Here is a 22,735-nt window from a genome sequence, read left to right on the forward strand (position 1 = left end):
TCTTCAGGTAATGAGTTAAATGATTCCGGAATTTTATGTCTTTTTGTTCTATCTCCGTATACATTTTGCGATATTTTAATAATTAACATTTGTGCTTCTCTTATGCCTAGTAGGGTAGTTATGGTTTACAGGTTTTTTGAATTCTGTTTTCCAGAATTCATCTAGCGTTAGTTGGTTATCTATCCTACTATGTATAGAGAGCACATTACACAAAGAGAACATTATTTTATAATCGCTTTCACAAAATTGTTTTTTTTTTTGCCTGATATCAATTTTAGGAAACGGATTTGTAATTGTTCTATTTTATTTAAGTACGTTTCAATTTCAACGTTCATTTACGGGTTCTGTGAAAGTCCTATTCAAGTTCTGTTACTATATCATTGCAGGCTAGTTGCTTAACAAAACTGAAATAAAAACAGAAATTGAAAAAATCTTCCACAGAACTTGAAAATGAACGTTGAAATTTGATGAATTGTTCAAATCCTCCGAAACAACCCGTCCTAAGAAAGGGATTCTTAGATGGTTAGATTGAATGAATGAAGAAAATAGAGTATAGAATAGAGAATATATGCATGTATGTCAATGGTAGGAGAAGTCGGGGAAGTCCGAGGAAGAAGTGAACAAAATATTTGAGTTGGGTGATGTCAAAATTCAGAATAACAGAAGAGTATGTATGAATGTGAATGAAGCAAGGGGTATGTGCCGAGACAGAGTTGATTGAAGGTATCTCTGCCTATCCCGGAGAGGAAACTGTGTGATGGTTGGTTATTTATTTACGTAAAAAAAACGTTTTTACGGAACCAAAATTTGAAATGATTTTTCTGAAATACCGGCAACTGCTTCAACAACTTAGCTATGGCAGCAGACTTTGAATCCGCCTCGTTCATTCAATAAAAAATATCGTAATTTTCAAAATATTGTATTTTTGTTAATATTGTATTTTTGTTAATATTGTATTTGTGTTGATATTGTATTTTGTTGATGTTATATTAATGAATTATTTTGTTTATTTCCAGCACATCAGTGTATTGCTTCTATGTGGGCCGTTTCGTGGGCGGGATGGCCGTGGGCGCTCTGTCCGTAGCGGTGCCACCCTACGTGGCCGAACTGGCGCAGCCGTCTGTCAGGGCCAACCTGGCGCACTGTTCTCAGCTGCAGCTCACGGCCGGCATACTGGCGGGCTATTTCGCTGGTAAGTTCATATCATATTGGTGTTAAGGAATGTTTCTACAAGATATTAATCTATCGGCAAATATTTAGTATTTTTGTGCTTTCAATACATCGATATCAGTAGTTTTTTTGTGCCCCTTATGGCAGAAACTGAGACGGTCTTGTAAATGTTGCTCTATATTCTTTAGTATTACAAGATATAATATGATATAAGTAGTGTTAGAAAGTGGCAACAAACACCATTCTATGTTCTTATATTCAAAAGTTTACCATAGACGCTTCCAAATACTTAATAATACGTAATTTGTTGTAATTTACTCAATATTTATACACAGAATTTTAAACAATGAGATTGACTGTTCTGAACTTTTGTCCCTTATTAACATTAACATACCTTTGAGACGTACACGACATACAGTGCTATTCCACACGCTAAATTATAAAACAAATGCAGCATCTAATTCGACTATTAACCGAGCTCTTCATACTCTAAATAATATTTGTATTAACTCTAACATTGACATTTTTTCGGATTCACTGCCCAAATTCAAACGTGGCATCATGTCAATAATGTAAAAAATTCAATGCGCATACATACAGACACACACACACACACACACACACAAACACTCACCCTCACATTACACACGTCACACACACACCTATAAACTACACAAGTCACCTGGTAATTAAGGAATAAACATACCACTTAGCCGACATTACAAGGAAACATATCATAGGTATACAACATGAAGTATCTTATTCCTGTATATTGTTTCATCTCTGTAAATCATGTACTGTTTGTTTCAATAATATAAAATAAATAAAAAATAAATATTCAATGTTTGCGAAAGTTATTTTTAATAATAATAATAATAATAAATTCTTTATTCCAGGATGTGGGGAGGTTAGTGCAATCCCACACATCCCATAGAGGATATAAGTACAAATAATATTTACATAAAGTAAAATAAATAAAAAGAGATTAAAAAAAAAAAAAAAAAAATTAAAAATTAAATAGAAAATGAAATTAAGTTAAAGCAGAGAAGCACGGAAATCCATCGGATCTAAGATTGTGGGAGCAAGTATCTTTCTCCAATGGTCTTCAATGCTCGATCCTGAAGTCAGACGGGATTCTATGATAATAGTGTTTCTGGAATGGTTTATCCTTTCCCTCAGTCCTGCAATCCTGGTTCTTAACAGAGCTGTAAATCCTGGAACTCGCCCTTCTGTAATTTAAGTTTATGAATTTTTTACTAACTATTTTTACAAGAAATAAAAGAGTGACGAGAGATTTATAACACGTTTGTGTAATTAAATTAGTTTTTTTGTATTTTTATGGTTTGCAAGAGAAAAATAATTGGTACTTTAAAAAATTCTTTACTTTTTAAATTAAAATTTTAACATTAAAATATGAAAGAATCTTTTGTTTGCTTTCAAAATGTAATAAATGGAGTATTGTAGCGGGTGAAGACCGTACACAATAATGATACTTGATCTTGTACTGATATTTATTGGGGAGCTGCTTGTAACAAAATAGGGAAAATCCTAGTATGCATCGCCTTTTATACCATCTCGCAAGCATGCTATCTCGCTTGCACTTACACACATTCATACAGACATCACACAAAAACAGTACTTAGTTTTGGGATACGTTTAAAAATAATGAAATTGTTTGATATTGAATGTCAACTGAGAATAATCATAAATTAATCATGAATCTGAGAGGTCATCATAAAATGACTTGGCGACAAAATCTCAACATACCCAAAGGGTTTAATATTTTTTTTGGCTTCTATATGCAAATTTCTCTAAAAAACTACATATAATAACCAAGAATCAGATAGCTTAGGTTAGCATGGTATATCATTCTTTAAAAAAATAAAGAGTTCCAACGACGGCCAACTGTCGGGAGCCAGTAAAACTATCTCTAATAATCATCAATCATAATGTTATCCCTAATAAATTAGGTATATTTTGAGGAAAATATGAATATAGGAAGTACCTACGTGTTAGCCTCAATACGCAATAATTGGATTTTAAAACAATTAATGTTAAATGTGAAGAACAAATAAAAAAAATAAATCAAACCATTTTATTCAGATCACTAAACACGGCTAATGTCTTTGTAACTCTTGGTGTGCCGACAATTTTTTTTTAATTAAAATTCTATTTTCGACAAAATTATGGTTTTTTTAAATTGTAACACAATTGTTTGTAAATTCAAAACGACAGTATTTAATCTACCATATGTAGTTTGCCAAGAATAGCTAGTTATATTCAGAGAAATAATTGTTTAAACCTTTTAATGGAATGCTAGCGTAAGGAAACGCTGGAGGCGTTTTGTTCATACAAACGCATTCCTTTATTCCCTTTCCAAAATGGATCAACAACTGCCACGTCCCTACGTTTTGCTTTTTTTTGATAAGTTACTTCTTATAGGAGTTAGGTTAGGACCTTCCAAACATTCTTAAATTTACCTATTTTGAACGCCACTAACAGTAAACAAATTTTAATGAATTAAGAAAAAAACAATGTTACGACTTAGAACTTTTGTTCTATTAATTTTATACTTTCTGTCGTTATTTTATGATCAAATGCCACAGTTAATTGTTATTCTGTGACATGAATTATGGTGTATGGTATATTTATACCGCTGATATTCAATAAATAAATAAATAAATAATTCTGCGAAACAATCTTAAAAATCGGTCCAGTTTTGGAGGAGAAAATGGGGGAATACAAAACATCTATTTTATTTAGGTAAAATCAGTCTGATGTTTTGTCCCTTTCGCTCAGAATTGATTGCTATAAGGCATCGTAACATTTTGGCAAATGATTGGCATCTTTCTCTATGGTGAAACTGAGAATAGCTATCACTCTGGAACGAACTGCAAATATGCCATTGAGTAATGATGTGCTCTATTTATCAGATTAATTTTATTACTTACTAAAACAACAACAAAAACAAATCATCGAAAACGAAAACGAAACGCTTAAAATAATTTTTTAATACATTTGAAATACATATTCGATGAAGCTTGACCGTTTTTAATATAATTTTATGAATATTGAAACACGAATAAATGTTGGTTACCGTTTTTGTTCCCGAATGTTTTTTTATAACGGTTAATAATTTATTAATTAAACCGATATTGCTTCGGTATTTATACCTACTTAGTTTTTTGATTTTTGAATCGTGGTAAGATAAGTTAGGTAGTTCCTTCTTAACAAATTAAAAATATTTTTAACTATTCATTTTAAAAAATAGTAAATAAATTATATTTCTTGGTACGACTTAATGAAATGCGGTGTGTAAAAAATTGTCTTTAAATATTTATAATAGTATTTGAATGATATAAGAAGTCATACCGAAGTGTAATTAATTAAAGATTTTGGTGTACAGGCGATTTAAAAAAGGAACTAATATCTTTTTGCAATAATCAGTGGTGGCTGTGGTACAAAATATACGGAGATTCACCATTTTAAACAATAAATCTAATATTAGGTGCATACCCATACATAACAAATTCTTAATAGAAACAGAGTAGATATTAAATTGAAGACACAATATCGATTATAATTTCACACAAACACTTTGCTGTTTAATATACCACTAAACAAACCATTCTTTCTGGTATGGTGGTAAAAGTACGAGCACCACAGACATAGGAATTAATAGACGAGAAGATAATAGCGAGGGGTAAAATCAACTGTTGGAGAACGAAGGGAGTGAAGCTGACTGTGATTCGTCAATAAATCAATCTGACAGTAAATAGGCATCTCGCATTATAATATCACCATTTACTTCTTTAAAGTAAAATCTGCTTTTGAATGAATAGACATTTTTACATGGGAGCGCAAATTACTCGCCACGTTATGAACAAATTTGCGAAGTCCAAATTCGGCAAAAAAATTCGGTTCTATTTTCAGAGTCGAATATTTCGTTTAAGTATTTAGTTAAGACACTTTTATAAATGTTCATAATTTACTTCCCAGCAACCAACTAGCTTTGTGTTTCGCGTCCAGACGTTTCTCGATGTGATAGTAACAACTGATTCATATTATACGATGTGAATATGCTTAAAATAAAGTAAAATAATGCTTATATATGGAATGTAATACGACAATTGGGTTTATTCTCTTTTTCACATCTATTTTTACAAGTTTTCATAGTACAAGTCAACATTTTGCCGTGTTATTTCGTAAAATGAACCGATGATGCCTCGACCATAGTTCGCACAAGAATGATGACGTCACGTTTTCAAATTTCACTTCAGGCCATACGCGATCACAGCCGGCTCCAATGGAACCGGTATGGGGAGTGGGGTTAATACGCTTTTAATCACTTAGGGCAGGTCTACTAATATTCATGTGTCTATGACAAGCACCAATTTACTTGTAAAGCAATGTATGTACCCACGCTATCGACTGCTCACAGAATATAGCTGCAATGGAGAAAATACATTGGGTGGATATACAAGTATTAGATTTTTATAAATACATAAACACATTATATAGTAGGATAGTGCAATTGAAAAAGACATCATTTTTTGAAAAAAAAAAACAAGTAAGTTATTTCGAAAATGTGCAGCTGGCGGACGGCTGACCGTTCGGCATTTTAGCTGGCACAAGGGTTAACCGGTGACTATATAAAAGGGACATTAACATTAGGTACTTGATATGTTTCATAATATCGAGACATCACACTATAATTTCAACCACTGTCACAAGGTTAGTTAGTTAGTTAGATTAGGTTAGAACTCCAACAGAAGAAATATTTTAAAACCCTCATATATAGGGTTATCCAATAAGAGGTGTTATTTGGAATAGACCGCTATTTCGGTAGATGTTACTTTTGAAGCTGTCATTTTTTGACAATTGACAAGTAAAAACTACTTTAATAATAAAAATGGAACGATACACGATGCTGATTGGGTCCTTGAAATGCGTGAAAATGATCCGGATTCCATCAAAAAATCATCTTGAGTGATGAGTCCCATTTTCACCTCGGTGGCTTCGTCAACAAGCAAAATTGTCGCATCTGGGGCTCGGAAAACCCAAGGATTATTGTTGAAAAGCCTCTTTATCTTCAACGTGTGACTGTTTGGTGCAGTTTATGGTCCAGCGGAGTAATTGGACCTTACATTTTAGAAAACGAGGCTTGAGCAACAGTTACGGTGAATGGATTGCGCTATCGAGAGATAATTAATGATTTTTTACTGCCGCCATTGGATGGTATTGATCTGGAAAACGTTTACTTTCAACAAGACGGTGCTACGTGTAACACAAGCAACGAAACCATTGATCTATTACGATTGAATATCGAAATAACACCTCTTATTGGAAAACCCCGTACAATGCACAAAATCTTTATTAAAAAAAACACATCTGAAAACATACTTAACCAGGGCAATAAGCCAAAATATTTTTAAAACGCTTTTTGGACAGATAAATACATAATTTCGTATTACGAAACTATATTATGATGCTCTACTAAATCAAACAACTGACGATACTGACGGCCGGCATAGTCCAGTGGTAACGCATTGGACTGCCATTCCGAAGGTCGCGGGTTCGAACCCGGCGTGCGCAAATAAATTTTATTTGATTAATTTGTGTTATTTCACAATTAATTAATTAAAATAATATATAGTATATTTGCGGCACGTTCCAGAGTGGAAGATACTACCAGTATCGCCCTGGTGTAAGACCACCATTCAGAATTGAAACGTTGCTCCAAATGGCTTTAGCCGTGTTTAGTGACTAGATCTGAATAGCCAGGTACGTCCCCACCTTCCTCTTTCCCTTCCGCACTTACCTTCAGCCTCACAACATCCCCCAATTGGGGATGCCATAGTCTCACTGGCTCCAGACGGGAGCAGTTGGGACTCTTGTGAGGTATTCACTGTAAAAAAAAAAAAAAAAAAGCAACATCAAAAAACATGACAAATATCATGAAAACGATGTTAAAGACAACTTAAATACAAAAATGAAAAAAAACCAAAAGGCTGCCTCAAAATAAGTAACCCTATTGAGGAGAACTGTGAGAACTTTGAATTTAGAATTTATCACGTGCAAACTTTGTCAAATAAACTGAGTAAAACAAATATTTATAGATTATAGTTGCTGAAGACATCAGTTTTTATCGGAACTATTATCAAACCTTCATTATTATAAACCTTCACTGTTCAAACTTCAAACCTTTGACAGAAACTTTGGGAGGCGTAACACCTGCCACGTCAAATAAATAATCCAACCTCCGATCTCCAACCACATAATAATGAGACCCTTGTTTGAATATTCTATTCATTGATTGAATTTTCAAAACGTAGTAATATTCCATTTCAGACAGTTGGTTTATTTTTGGATGAAGTTTTGAGGTTATTAATGATATTAATAGAAAAGAAAGGGTCGGGCATCGATTTTTACTGTAGAGTAGGAACTCTGGAATATGTATTCTGACGTAAGTACGGTTTTTTGGAATCCACACAATTTATTTTTACGTTCTGATAATATTTCATGGGACGGAAGACAAGTGGATATTCTTGTCCAATGGCGGTCTTCGTCTTTCAAAACAGTGCTATAAATGGTTCAATGAAGAAATATATTAGAGGATTATCAACTTTTTTTATCACATATTTACTTAATTTACAACCCATTACATAGATACAACATTATGGCTGAAGCAATAATTAATTGATTCAGCATTAACTACTGGTATAATAGAACCATCAACTATTTACTAAAGACTAAATTACTTCATACTAAAGGTAATCAAGAAATATTCTAGAACTTCACAATTATAACAAAGCAATCGATTCTCACAGCTCTTTCAACTGCTTGGGTATAACATTGCAAACATACACGGAGAAAAATGATCCTGTTAAAAAGTGACAGCATTCTAACTTTCTGACAAAATATTAGTCATTCAGAATATATCGAGAACACGTGATTTTTTCCTAATAGATATCGTAACGGGATTCCACAATATAATAAGTCAGCATCAATATAAGTATTTGTAAGAACACGTGTACCGCCATCCTCCTAAAATATTTGCTTTTGACTGATACTTTGTTAGGAACTCTATCAATTCATTCGTTATAGGCCCGCATTCCAATTTTTTACAGAATAACGAATAATTTGAAGAATATATATATAAATGTACATTATTTTTTTCAACTCTGTCAAAATATTTTATCTTGATTTCTTACGTTCTCTGCGAAGCTTAGTTTTGTCAATAACTGGAACATAACGTCTGTCACTCTGTATCTATCACAAGCTTTAGACAGTGTAGAATAATCCATAGTGACTGCAGCCTGCAGTTTAGTTAAGGAGTTTGAGGTACAATAGTAGGTTTAGAAACATAATTATAGTCGGAACCTTTCCCTTACTGTGCTAAAAAAATCCACGCGTTCCGGTGCTGTGTAGTCAATACACATCCCAAAATAAGCAATTTAATATCGGAAATATATGAATATTCATAGCTAGTCGCTTATATAATGTTTATTTTATTTTATATCAAAAGTGATAATAATTGTAATTTAATTGCTGAAAACATGAAAAAGCCATCGGTAGATGCTAAAAAAACGTGCGAGGACTCCATACTAACGACGGCCCGCGACCGACTGGCGATGGATGCTATGCGGTCGTAGGTATCGATGGTCTAAATTAAATACAACTGCAGACATGTGGATTTCTCATGTTCCCGCATAGCGAACTAAAGCGAGATATCAATAGCGTGTCATTTCCTCGTACACTCTTTGCGTAGCAGTGTCACACGGTTAATTGTATTGGTGAATTTATTCGCGATTTTTATCAAAAATCTCTGATTTTTAATTGAATTTGAAAACTATGTAAAATATTATTTTTTAATTCAGTGCGTAAATGTATAACGGAGGAATACCTAAAATCTGAACCCAGAATTTATTATATTTATAGAGTTATTAAAGTTATTAGAAGCAATGTGTAGTAAATACACAACACAGATAAGGAAAGGTTAATTTGAAGCAGATGACTTCTTTAACCCCCGTCGCACGCCTCCAATCATAAAACTTAAACGTTTGGTAAATGACGTCATAAATACACACTATATTTGCTAGAGAAAAAGTTTTAATCGGATTCATAGTAGCTTCTAAACACACCAGAAATAACACCTAAATTTAAAAAAAATCTTAACTTTGAAATCATCCGGAAGTAATAAGTCGCAATAGAATTTTGAAATATTTTAAGCACGTTGTTTTTACCCCATTTGGATATAACATATTTTTTTCTAAAATGACCCACCTTAATGCGCATCCCAATGGATTGCAATTTTCACCAAGATATATACGAAGGCCAGACTAATACATAGTATATACCACCAGCGCATAGAGTTTATTATTGCGTGAAGACAAAAGCGGAGACAATGCTCATCCTAGATCATTTCTACAGACTGACTGATCATTGATCGATCGGCCGCTAAAGGACCATAATAATTGAACTCATATCTTTAGAATTAAAAAAAAATCATCATGTTTACATCTTTTACAGTTCTATAATCGTAGGGAATGGTCTGATAAGATTGAAAGGGCTTGCAATAAACACTCAATCACAAACCGTCAGAAACATATCCTTTTGTGTGAATTTGAAAATGATATTTCCCAACAATTTGAGGATAAAACCGTTACACGTATTTTATAAACGAACGTATAAAAGGAACGCAGATATTTGGAACTCTTGTGGAATACTATTGTTGTTTCCTAGTCTTTTTGGAAGTTTTAGGGGACAATTTTTAAACCTACGCAAATACTGTCAGAATCATTTGACGACGAGAACGATAATTTATTGGCGTTGTTTTCCATTTTCTGTATTACTGCCTATTTTCTAACATAATTTCTTATGGAATCTTTTTGATTTTCGAACAACTTTGTCACTGTTAGCAGAAAATCTGATTTTTATTTCTGATTCAGCGAGAACTCTTAATAGGAACCTTAACCATGAAATTTACACAACTACTGTTTTAGCTTTAGATTAGTTTGTTAGAGCCGCAAGAACCTACAAAGTCAGTTATTTGAGGAAGATCTACGTCCCAATCTAATCAAGGTTCACGAAGAAGAACGCAATGTTTTGTAAGAATTTTCAAATAATCCTATTTTTGTCTCGTACTTTATCAAGGCTTCCTGTTGTAATGTAATGTTGTCATCTTATGCTTATAATAATTGACTAATAATCTTCTTTATTTCATTTCAGGTCTCGTCGGAAACGTCACAATTCTGTCCTTGATCTGTGCCGCATTCCCTGCTGTCTATTTTCTCGGCTTTCTCTTCATGCCGGAGTCTCCTGTCTACCTGATGTCCCAGGGAAAATCGCTCGAAGCCAGGAATAGTTTGATCTATCTCAGAGGAGCCGGCGTCGATATAGACCAAGAACTTAAAGCCATCAAGAACTACATCGACGAATCAATCTCCACAGATGGAACATTCAAAGACCTTATTGCAACCAGAGCAAATGTCAAAGCACTCTTTATAGCTTTTGCTTTGATGATTTTCCAACAATTAACTGGTATCACAGCGGTTATATTCTTCTTGGGTCAAATCTTCAGGAGTGCTGGAATCAGAGAATACTCCACTGTGATTGTTGGTTTCACGCAAGTTATCTCAACGTATCTTGCTGCGGTGTTCTTCACTACTTCAGGAAGAAGACCTATGCTCATTCTTTCGAATCTGGTTATGGGTATAAGCGTAACATCACTAGGTGTTTATTTTATTTTTAATGCAATGGTAACTAAAAGCGTCTGGGTTCCAACAATGTGTCTGTCCACCTTTGTAAGTTTCTATTCCATAGGTGTTGGCCCAATTCCTTGGCTTATGCTTAGAGAATTGTTCCCTGTTAACATCAAGAGAAGATCTACTGCCATTTCTGCTGGTGTTAATTGGTTTATGGCTTTCTTAGTAACGTTTTTCTACAACGATATGGTGGAAAGTGTGGGAACTGGTTGGGTTTTGTGCAATTTTGGAATTATTTGTGGCATTTCCGCCGCTTTCGTTTATTTTGTCGTACCGGAGACAAAAGGTAAGACGATTGACCATATTCACAATGAGTTGAGCAGAAAAAGTGGCCTTAGAAGACACAGACATATCATAGAGATTGAGAGTATTTCAGTATCGTCAAGGTAAAGGTGTTTTGTTGACGGTGTCAGAATATATATATTTTGCAGAAACTTCTCAAAAGCCAAAATCCTGAATAACCAATATTCTTAAACCCAAAATCTGGATTTTTTTTGTTTTGACTTGTTCTGTAAATAATTTCACATGCTGATAACCAGTGTTTTAAACTGGATAAATATCTTTAATATATGTAAAGTTAAATTAAGTTAGGTAAGGCAACGACGAGTTCTTCGATGAGTTGATGAGTTCGATGATCGTTAAACATTTTGTTGGATGGTTTATGGGCTATTGTTGTTATTTTTATTAAAAATTCATTATGGATATAAGGTTTTGCACAATGGAGTTTCGATTCCTTGAGAAATAATAAATAGAATACAAGTGTATTTACGTATATATGAAAATAATTCATCGTTATCGTAAACTCTATTTAACCTCTCAGGCCTCTGGCGTATTGACCGCATATTTCACAAGACGATGTCAGAAAATCTTAGAATTTGTGTGTATTTCCGCTTCTCAATAAAATCCAAATAAATGGAATATTTCCGAACGCATTCGAAAACTAAATATTGGATTTTGAAAGGTGATAAGTTATAAATGTATTATAAATATGAAAGTTATTTCCCTTTTTTGGCGTTTGATGATAATTATCAACATTTTTTCTCAAATTACGGTTCAACTTTTTTGGTTTCTCAGAGGGGCACATTTTAATTCTTCTGTGGTTAATTTATAGCTTTTAATGTAAAACGTGGTGTTTTCTTTTCTAACACAGTTTAGATTATATTTCTCACCACAACAGTGAGGGAGGTACAATGATTTCTATTATACCATTATGAGCAATTCGCTCGTAATACTCACATAAATCAAAAAAAATTGGCATTAGGTATTAAAACATGCTCCTTTTTACTTTAATACAACATAAATACCTACTTTTGGTACTCACCCACAAAATGAAAAGCATACTCTCATTTACGCTTAGAAATGAACTTGTGCTCTATTTTACATAACATTACAAAATATTTCATTTTTATTAATTATTACACTTTGTGAGGTGTTTGTATTTCGATAAATCTTAGTAATATTAAATAAATGATGATAAATATTTTACTCACCTTTTTATATGTATGTACCTATGTAAGATTATAAAATATTAAACATTTGTATGATTTGTAGACGTGTTTTTTTTTAAATGTCTAAAATTCCTTAAAATGACGTTGATGGAAATGATTGACCACACAGTGAAAAATCTTTCTTTTGACGTCATTGCTATCTGTTAATAGTTACATTGCACTTAATCTGTCTTACCTTCACCAAACAATTTGTATTAAAAGTGCACGTCTGTTTCAGTCAAGGCATTGTCCAAATCCTAGACAGTTATGCAGAGTTTGTGGCAGTCCTCGGAGGTGAAAAACAGGCGTCTTCTAGAGGCACCTTCTACGAGTTAATCCACGAGGGTTCTCTCTTCCTTGGAAGACGTGAACCTCACTCACCGTATCCGGGCAAAGATTTATGATAGAACGATGGGGCCTATAATATATGAAATTATTTGTGAATGTGGATATATATACGAAATAAGTATTCCAATTATATAACTCATCTATGGAAAAAGCAAATAAGGGCCTAAATAAAGTAAAACATTGGTTAGACGTCAACCTTCTGACTCTTATTATTGAGAAAACAAAATATTTACTTTCACTCCTCCTCAAAACTGTCCTAATCTTATCATTCACTCATGCCCACAAAACCATATTACCCCTACGCCTCCCCTCAATAATTGCTCATACACCAACCCAAAAAAATCCGACCAAATAAAATATCTAGGGGTTGTTATAGATGATCAATTGCGTTGGGAGGATCATGTCAATTTCACAACAAAAAGACAAGAAAATTGTGCTAAATATTTCTCTCCCTCAGATCAATCCTGAACCTTCAAACAATGAGATGCATATATTTTGCACTTTTCCAATCAATAGCTACATACGGTATCGTGGGATGGGGAGGCTATTCAGCTTCAATTATTTATCCCATGATCTTAATTCAAAAACTGCTACTAAGGATTATATTAAAATGTCACCCATCTCACAATTCAGACCCACTTTTAAAAAATTCACAATCCTAGACATTAGACAATTATACGTTAAGAAAATTCTCATACACATAAGGAAAAATGATTTAACACTCAAAACTCAACACAATATTTGCACCCGCTATTCATCACACCAAAAATTTAAAATTCCTCCAACAAAAACAGCCTTCGCCCAGCGACAGTTCTCTTATATAGCGCCTAAAATGTTCAACTTATTGAGTATTGATATTAAATCATCGAAAACTGATGATCTTTATGCAATTAGTATACAGTACTGGTTATTTGCTCAGGGAAGGAAATATTATAAAGAATGCGTTACATCTTAAAACTGTTCTTATTGTTTCATATTTCTCGAGTAAAAATTTTATGTCTAAATTAACTTTCAACAAAAACTATATATTCTTATTTTTATTATCCCTAAATTTATCTATTATTTTTATTTGTATCCAACCTTATTTTTATCTTTATTTTTACAAGATTCACCTACTTCAACTCCTTTCCTGTATGTGATCATGTACATATTCAGAATTGGTTATTTATGAAGGGAAAGAACTATTTTAAAGAATGCCTGACATCATTAAATTAAGTTCATTTGCTTTATTATTATTTTTTTTCGTTTCAATTCTGTTTAAAATTTCTTTTTAAAATAATTAATTAATTTATCTTTATTTTCATATCTTTCTCATTTTTAGTTAAACCTATTAAACCTATACCTATTTTACTAATACATTGCATTTCACAAAGTAATATATTAACAAATGAATCGTGTATTACATTTATATAATTATACACAAATTTCGACTACCATAATACGGACATGTGTCTAGTGTGGAAGTCGAAAAGCACGTAAAAACCTGTTTTAAAATATATTTTATGAATAAAGAAAAAAAATAAATAAAAAATCCAGTAACTCCCGGTGCATGCGATTATCTGAATATAAATAATAATAATGATAATGATTGGATTATTTGTATAGCACGTTTTTCGTGAGAAAATTACCTCAAAGACGCTTAACAACTTAATTTATGCATTTAATCTATTCGGCTCCATGATAACTCAACACAGTGACTATTCAACACACCTTTAAAAAGTGATATAAAGTCATTAAAAATGATGAAAAATTATTTTTTTCAAACCTAACTTAACCTAACCTAACCTAACCTAATTATTGTTATTAAGTTCAATTTGTAGAACTCCATTTTAATTTTAATTTTTTATATATTCAATAATATTGTTTTAAGGTTTATAAAAACAGTTTATTTTTAAACAAGTTCTACTGTGTAATTATTATTACGCGTGACAGCTGTTTTGCCCTCTGAAGGCATTAGACAAATTAGACAAACTGGCCTGTCCTTTAATACTAGGTTCAAAGAACATATAAGATCTTTTAAAAATAATAATAAAATACAATCACCATTTGCCAAACATCTCATAGATGAAAATCACTCACTTAGTGATAATAATAAACCAACTCCGTTACACGTACAAAATAAAGGCCGTAAACTGAATCTTTTAGAGCAGTTAGAAATTAACAAAAACTCTAAAAATCCGAAAGCTATTCTAATTAATGAACAAACAAATATAATTCGTTCACCCCTACTAGATATCTTCAAACCTAGTGCAAATATGAGTGCATTATGAAGTACTTAATTATGCTATTAAAATAACCCTATGAGTCATCGTTTGGGAATAACTAACATAAAGACCTTCAGTCAAATTTAAACATAACAGTAATTGGGGAAACTTTACTGGGGTAATAACCATTAATAATTTCTAACATTTTACTCAGAAATCAATTAAGAAATCATTAATTGAAATTAAAATATCAATCTACAAATAATATAAATGTATCGTCTGTAAGTGGGCTACCCACAGTTTGATAATGCCTTCAGAGGGCGAAACAGCTGTCACGCGTAATAATAATTACACAGCAGAACTTGTTTAAAAATAAACTGTTTTTATAAACCCAATAACCTAACCTACTTAACCCAGTTAATAAAGTTTTTGTTTCATCACTTTCCATGACTTTATATAACTTTTTAAAGATGTGATAAATTATCATTTTGATGATTTATCCGGTCACCATTAAATCTAGTTAATTCCCTAGTATACAACGTTTTCTTAATAGTGGCAAGAGCGAAGACACTTGAAAAATCACGATATCTGATTTTACGCATAAATAACCCTACAAAATTTAATTAAACGTAATTAATTTTTCTGTAACTCTGATTTGGATTCCTGGACATGTTGGTATCATGGGTAATGATATTGCGGATGCCTTGGCAAAACAAGGAGCGTCCAACCCTGTTGTTACCCTCGTAAACCACATTCCCCTATCTGACATTTTTTCCATCATCAAAGATAGATCCCGCAATGTTTGGTCGGAGTATTGGCACATTGCTAGTCAATCCAAGGGAGCCTGCTATGCCTCAATACAAAGGACTATTCCATCAAAACCGTGGTTTCAGCAATTCCCTCATTTTTCCAAAAAATAAATTTCTTCACTCATTCGAATGAGGATCGGACATTGTTCCGTTCCTTCCCATCTTTTTAAAATTCACGTAGTTGACTCCCCAGATTGTACATTCTGTAGTCTAGAAGTGGGAACTTTAGATCACATATTTTGTGGTTGTCCCTCTCTAAACAAATATCCTCTCTTCTATCGAGCCTTATCTAAAATTGCCTCCCTTCCATTCTATGTCTTCTCATCTCTTCTATGTCTGAATTCGACTCCAATTTTCATTATAATTTTGAAATTTGCCTATTTTAATAAAATTAATGTTTAAATTCACCTTTCATTTCTCAATAATTTTAAATGATGGCCTAGAACACCCTTGAAGGGTGAAAGCCAGAAATTATGGAAAAAAAACCCAAAAAAAAATTAAAGAAAATGTATTCACATTTCATAATAATACATGGAAAAAAAAATATTTTTCTGAATTCTTTGCACAATCAGTTCCAATTTTGAAAATTACACTTTCGACGAAGCTTGACGTGAAATCACCTTTGAAGATAAAGTCTTACTACGAATTTAAGTTTCCTTTGATTGTTTTATTTTTCTTCTTATCAAATGATTCACACTATAAATAAAAACCACTTTTGCGCTAAAACCAAGCTCCGTTTGCCAATCAATTTATATGCCTATTACCCATTTTCGTGGTGACATAAGGCACACTAAGAATATACACATTTTTATGGTTTGTGCATTCCTCTTAAAATAACATTAGAGCACATTTAACCCTTAGGATACTACCAACAACGATAGCAGTTCAGTAAAATCATGACTACCTTCAGGTGCACTGCAGTGCAGTGATGTGTATAAAGCTATGTTTTAGAAGTTTCAAATATTGTCCATGAAAATTCCTAAGTAAAACGTTAACATTTTAGATGCCTGTCAATTATTTTATATATAATTTTCAATATTATATTTGACTTTGAGATATTTACAAAATATTAACCGTCTTCTAAGGGTTAACCTGATTTAACGCAAGACTTACGCACAGCATAGACGACTGAAATTAGTATGTTTGATAATTGTTGTGCAATAAATGTGGTTACGAGAATATATCGTGGGCGAATCAACGCTCACCAGGCAAACACAGCAGTGTGACTAACATGAAAATGTTTATGTTGTTAACTAGAACGAGCTGCGATATTTGATAAAGACAAATAATCATTAATAATTTAAATGCTCTGCTAGAAATGTACACTTCTGGATTCTGGATATGGCAAAATCATAACGGTACGGAGATAATTGAAAAATCTAGATTATTTCATTATAGTAAGTTATCTTCATAAGTTTTCAATTGTAAATTCAATTAACAATTTTCGAAAATATCAATCAGAGGGAAGCGTTCTTAAAACATTACGTATTGTTTAATTAACAGTTATAATAAAATATTTGATTTGAGATTTTCACGGCAAAAGTATAATCTTTATTAATTTTTAGGATATTATGCCATGTTTCGCTTCCTACTTTAGCCAACGTTTTGGAGAGCTTTTTGGTGTCCTAATCTGGCCTGAATGACGATAAAAGCAATGAAAAACTCTGAAGCTTTATGGTATCATGTCAATTAAGGGGATGATACAAGCCAAAAATGTGTATATTCTTGGTATACCTTATATTGTAGGTAATAGGCATTAAAATCGCTTGACGTCTAGAAACGTTCGATTTCAAGCAAAAAATTTATTTATTTATTTTGTAAATAATTTTATAAGAAAGCAAAAAAGTTAATCAAGTGAAACTGTCACACATAATCTTTGCTATAATAATGTATTTTTAAAAGTTGTTTCCTTTATGCAATCATATATTTGTATTGAAAAAAAGTTTTTTAGTAGTTAGCAATTATATTTTTTATTGAGTAATTTATTTTTTTATTTGTATTCTACTTAAGCGAAGCGATAGGAAAACCTTCAATTTATCGATAGTTTTTGGTATGCATAATGTACACCAATTTGTTATAAAGGTTAATCAAAATAGTGATTTGGCATTAAGCTTCATACAAGAAATTAGAACAAACACTAATTTCAGGGTCAAAAACATATCAAACAAGCAGCTACGCATTAAAAATTTGGACACAAAGCTTCTGATACTATTGTTATAAACTTAGCAAGAAAATCCCACTCTCATTCAAAAATCACAACGCCCTTAAAACCAAAATTAAAAGTTGAACACAAAACACCAGATCACGAATAGAAAACATACTAACACCAAATTAATACAGACTGAAACAGATACCACACAATTGCACAGAACAACAACACATAATACATCAATATAAATAAAAATGTAAATGTTTGTTCGTTCAAAACGTTAAATCTCCGAAAGTTCTTCATCGATTTTTTAAATTTTTGATAGACCGTTGCATTTGAAAAAGCGTGTGTGTTTATATATACAATAGATTATCACCATATATGGATATGTAAAATAAATTTTTGATAGACCGTGGCATTCGAAAAAGCGTGTGTGTTTATATATACAATAGATTATCACCATATATGGATATGTAAAATAAATTTTTGATAGACCGTGGCATTCGAAAAAGCGTGTGTGTTTATATATACAATAGATTATCACCATATATGGATATGTAAAATAAATTTTTGATAGACCGTGGCATTCGAAAAAGCGTGTGTGTTTATATATACAATAGATTATCACCATATATGGATATGTAAAATAAATTTTTGATAGACCGTGGCATTCGAAAAAGCGTGTGTGTTTATATATACAATAGATTATCACCATATATGGATATGTAAAATAAATTTTTGATAGACCGTGGCATTCGAAAAAGCGTGTGTGTTTATATATACAATAGATTATCACCATATATGGATATGTAAAATAAATTTTTGATAGACCGTTGCATTCGAAAAAGCGTGTGTGTTTATATATACAATAGATTATCACCATATATGGATATGTAAAATAAATTTTTGATAGACCGTGGCATTCGAAAAAGCGTGTGTGTTTATATATACAATAGATTATCACCATATATGGATATGTAAAATAAATTTTTGATAGACCGTTGCATTCGAAAAAGCGTGTGTGTTTATATATACAATAGATTATCACCATATATGGATATGTAAAATAAATTTTTGAAAGACCGTTGCATTCGAAAAAGCGTGTGTGTTTATATATACAATAGATTATCACCATATATGGATATGTAAAATAAAATTTTGATAGACCGTTGCATTTGAAAAAGCGTGTGTGTTTATATATACAATAGATTATCACCATATATGGATATGTAAAATAAATTTTTGATAGACCGTGGCATTCGAAAAAGCGTGTGTGTTTATATATACAATAGATTATCACCATATATGGATATGTAAAATAAATTTTTGATAGACCGTGGCATTCGAAAAAGCGTGTGTGTTTATATATACAATAGATTATCACCATATATGGATATGTAAAATAAATTTTTGATAGACCGTGGCATTCGAAAAAGCGTGTGTGTTTATATATACAATAGATTATCACCATATATGGATATGTAAAATAAATTTTTGATAGACCGTTGCATTCGAAAAAGCGTGTGTGTTTATATATACAATAGATTATCACCATATATGGATATGTAAAATAAATTTTTGATAGACCGTGGCATTCGAAAAAGCGTGTGTGTTTATATATACAATAGATTATCACCATATATGGATATGTAAAATAAATTTTTGATAGACCGTGGCATTCGAAAAAGCGTGTGTGTTTATATATACAATAGATTATCACCATATATGGATATGTAAAATAAATTTTTGATAGACCGTGGCATTCGAAAAAGCGTGTGTGTTTATATATACAATAGATTATCACCATATATGGATATGTAAAATAAATTTTTGATAGACCGTGGCATTCGAAAAAGCGTGTGTGTTTATATATACAATAGATTATCACCATATATGGATATGTAAAATAAATTTTTGATAGACCGTGGCATTCGAAAAAGCGTGTGTGTTTATATATACAATAGATTATCACCATATATGGATATGTAAAATAAATTTTTGATAGACCGTTGCATTCGAAAAAGCGTGTGTGTTTATATATACAATAGATTATCACCATATATGGATATGTAAAATAAATTTTTGAAAGACCGTTGCATTCGAAAAAGCGTGTGTGTTTATATATACAATAGATTATCACCATATATGGATATGTAAAATAAAATTTTGATAGACCGTTGCATTTGAAAAAGCGTGTGTGTTTATATATACAATAGATTATCACCATATATGGATATGTAAAATAAATTTTTGATAGACCGTGGCATTCGAAAAAGCGTGTGTGTTTATATATACAATAGATTATCACCATATATGGATATGTAAAATAAATTTTTGATAGACCGTGGCATTCGAAAAAGCGTGTGTGTTTATATATACAATAGATTATCACCATATATGGATATGTAAAATAAATTTTTGATAGACCGTGGCATTCGAAAAAGCGTGTGTGTTTATATATACAATAGATTATCACCATATATGGATATGTAAAATAAATTTTTGATAGACCGTTGCATTCGAAAAAGCGTGTGTGTTTATATATACAATAGATTATCACCATATATGGATATGTAAAATAAATTTTTGATAGACCGTGGCATTCGAAAAAGCGTGTGTGTTTATATATACAATAGATTATCACCATATATGGATATGTAAAATAAATTTTTGATAGACCGTTGCATTCGAAAAAGCGTGTGTGTTTATATATACAATAGATTATCACCATATATGGATATGTAAAATAAATTTTTGAAAGACCGTTGCATTCGAAAAAGCGTGTGTGTTTATATATACAATAGATTATCACCATATATGGATATGTAAAATAAATTTTTGATAGACCGTTGCATTCGAAAAAGCGTGTGTGTTTATATATACAATAGATTATCACCATATATGGATATATAAAATAAATTTTTGATAGACCGTTGCATTCGAAAAAGCGTGTGTGTTTATATATACAATAGATTATCACCATATATGGATATGTAAAATAAATTTTTGATAGACCGTGGCATTCGAAAAAGCGTGTGTGTTTATATATACAATAGATTATCACCATATATGGATATGTAAAATAAATTTTTGATAGACCGTTGCATTCGAAAAAGCGTGTGTGTTTATATATACAATAGATTATCACCATATATGGATATGTAAAATAAATTTTTGAAAGACCGTTGCATTCGAAAAAGCGTGTGTGTTTATATATACAATAGATTATCACCATATATGGATATGTAAAATAAATTTTTGATAGACCGTTGCATTCGAAAAAGCGTGTGTGTTTATATATACAATAGATTATCACCATATATGGATATGTAAAATAAATTTTTGAAAGACCGTTGCATTCGAAAAAGCGTGTGTGTTTATATATACAATAGATTATCACCATATATGGATATGTAAAATAAATTTTTGATAGACCGTTGCATTTGAAAAAGCGTGTGTGTTTATATATACAATAGATTATCACCATATATGGATATGTAAAATAAATTTTTGATAGACCGTTGCATTCGAAAAAGCGTGTGTGTTTATATATACAATAGATTATCACCATATATGGATATGTAAAATAAATTTTTGATAGACCGTGGCATTCGAAAAAGCGTGTGTGTTTATATATACAATAGATTATCACCATATATGGATATGTAAAATAAATTTTTGATAGACCGTTGCATTCGAAAAAGCGTGTGTGTTTATATATACAATAGATTATCACCATATATGGATATGTAAAATAAATTTTTGATAGACCGTGGCATTCGAAAAAGCGTGTGTGTTTATATATACAATAGATTATCACCATATATGGATATGTAAAATAAATTTTTGATAGACCGTTGCATTCGAAAAAGCGTGTGTGTTTATATATACAATAGATTATCACCATATATGGATATGTAAAATAAATTTTTGAAAGACCGTTGCATTCGAAAAAGCGTGTGTGTTTATATATACAATAGATTATCACCATATATGGATATGTAAAATAAATTTTTGATAGACCGTTGCATTCGAAAAAGCGTGTGTGTTTATATATACAATAGATTATCACCATATATGGATATATAAAATAAATTTTTGATAGACCGTTGCATTCGAAAAAGCGTGTGTGTTTATATATACAATAGATTATCACCATATATGGATATGTAAAATAAATTTTTGATAGACCGTGGCATTCGAAAAAGCGTGTGTGTTTATATATACAATAGATTATCACCATATATGGATATATAAAATAAATTTTTGATAGACCGTTGCATTCGAAAAAGCGTGTGTGTTTATATATACAATAGATTATCACCATATATGGATATGTAAAATAAATTTTTGATAGACCGTGGCATTCGAAAAAGCGTGTGTGTTTATATATACAATAGATTATCACCATATATGGATATGTAAAATAAATTTTTGATAGACCGTTGCATTCGAAAAAGCGTGTGTGTTTATATATACAATAGATTATCACCATATATGGATATGTAAAATAAATTTTTGATAGACCGTGGCATTCGAAAAAGCGTGTGTGTTTATATATACAATAGATTATCACCATATATGGATATGTAAAATAAATTTTTGATAGACCGTTGCATTCGAAAAAGCGTGTGTGTTTATATATACAATAGATTATCACCATATATGGATATGTAAAATAAATTTTTGATAGACCGTGGCATTCGAAAAAGCGTGTGTGTTTATATATACAATAGATTATCACCATATATGGATATGTAAAATAAATTTTTGATAGACCGTTGCATTCGAAAAAGCGTGT

The 22,735-nt window shown here is 31.5% G+C and overlaps 1 protein-coding gene across 1 annotated transcript in view; it reads left to right on the plus strand.

Annotated features, from left to right (window-relative positions):
* LOC149411440 (facilitated trehalose transporter Tret1-like) overlaps positions 1-12,487 on the plus strand; it is a 56,735-nt gene extending 44,248 nt beyond the window's left edge. The window contains exons 5-6 of the mRNA XM_089647019.1: positions 1,017-1,192; positions 10,402-12,487. Coding sequence (XP_089503145.1) covers positions 1,017-1,192; positions 10,402-11,327 — 1,102 coding nt within the window. The 3' untranslated portion in view covers positions 11,328-12,487. The remainder of the gene's footprint in view (positions 1-1,016; positions 1,193-10,401) is intronic.
* The last annotated feature ends 10,248 nt before the right edge of the window (positions 12,488-22,735 follow it).

Source organism: Hesperophylax consimilis, chromosome 25, assembly GCF_061612785.1.
Source record: "Hesperophylax consimilis isolate HC1 chromosome 25, BYU_Hcon_1.0, whole genome shotgun sequence".
Classification (NCBI taxonomy): domain Eukaryota; kingdom Metazoa; phylum Arthropoda; class Insecta; order Trichoptera; family Limnephilidae; genus Hesperophylax; species Hesperophylax consimilis.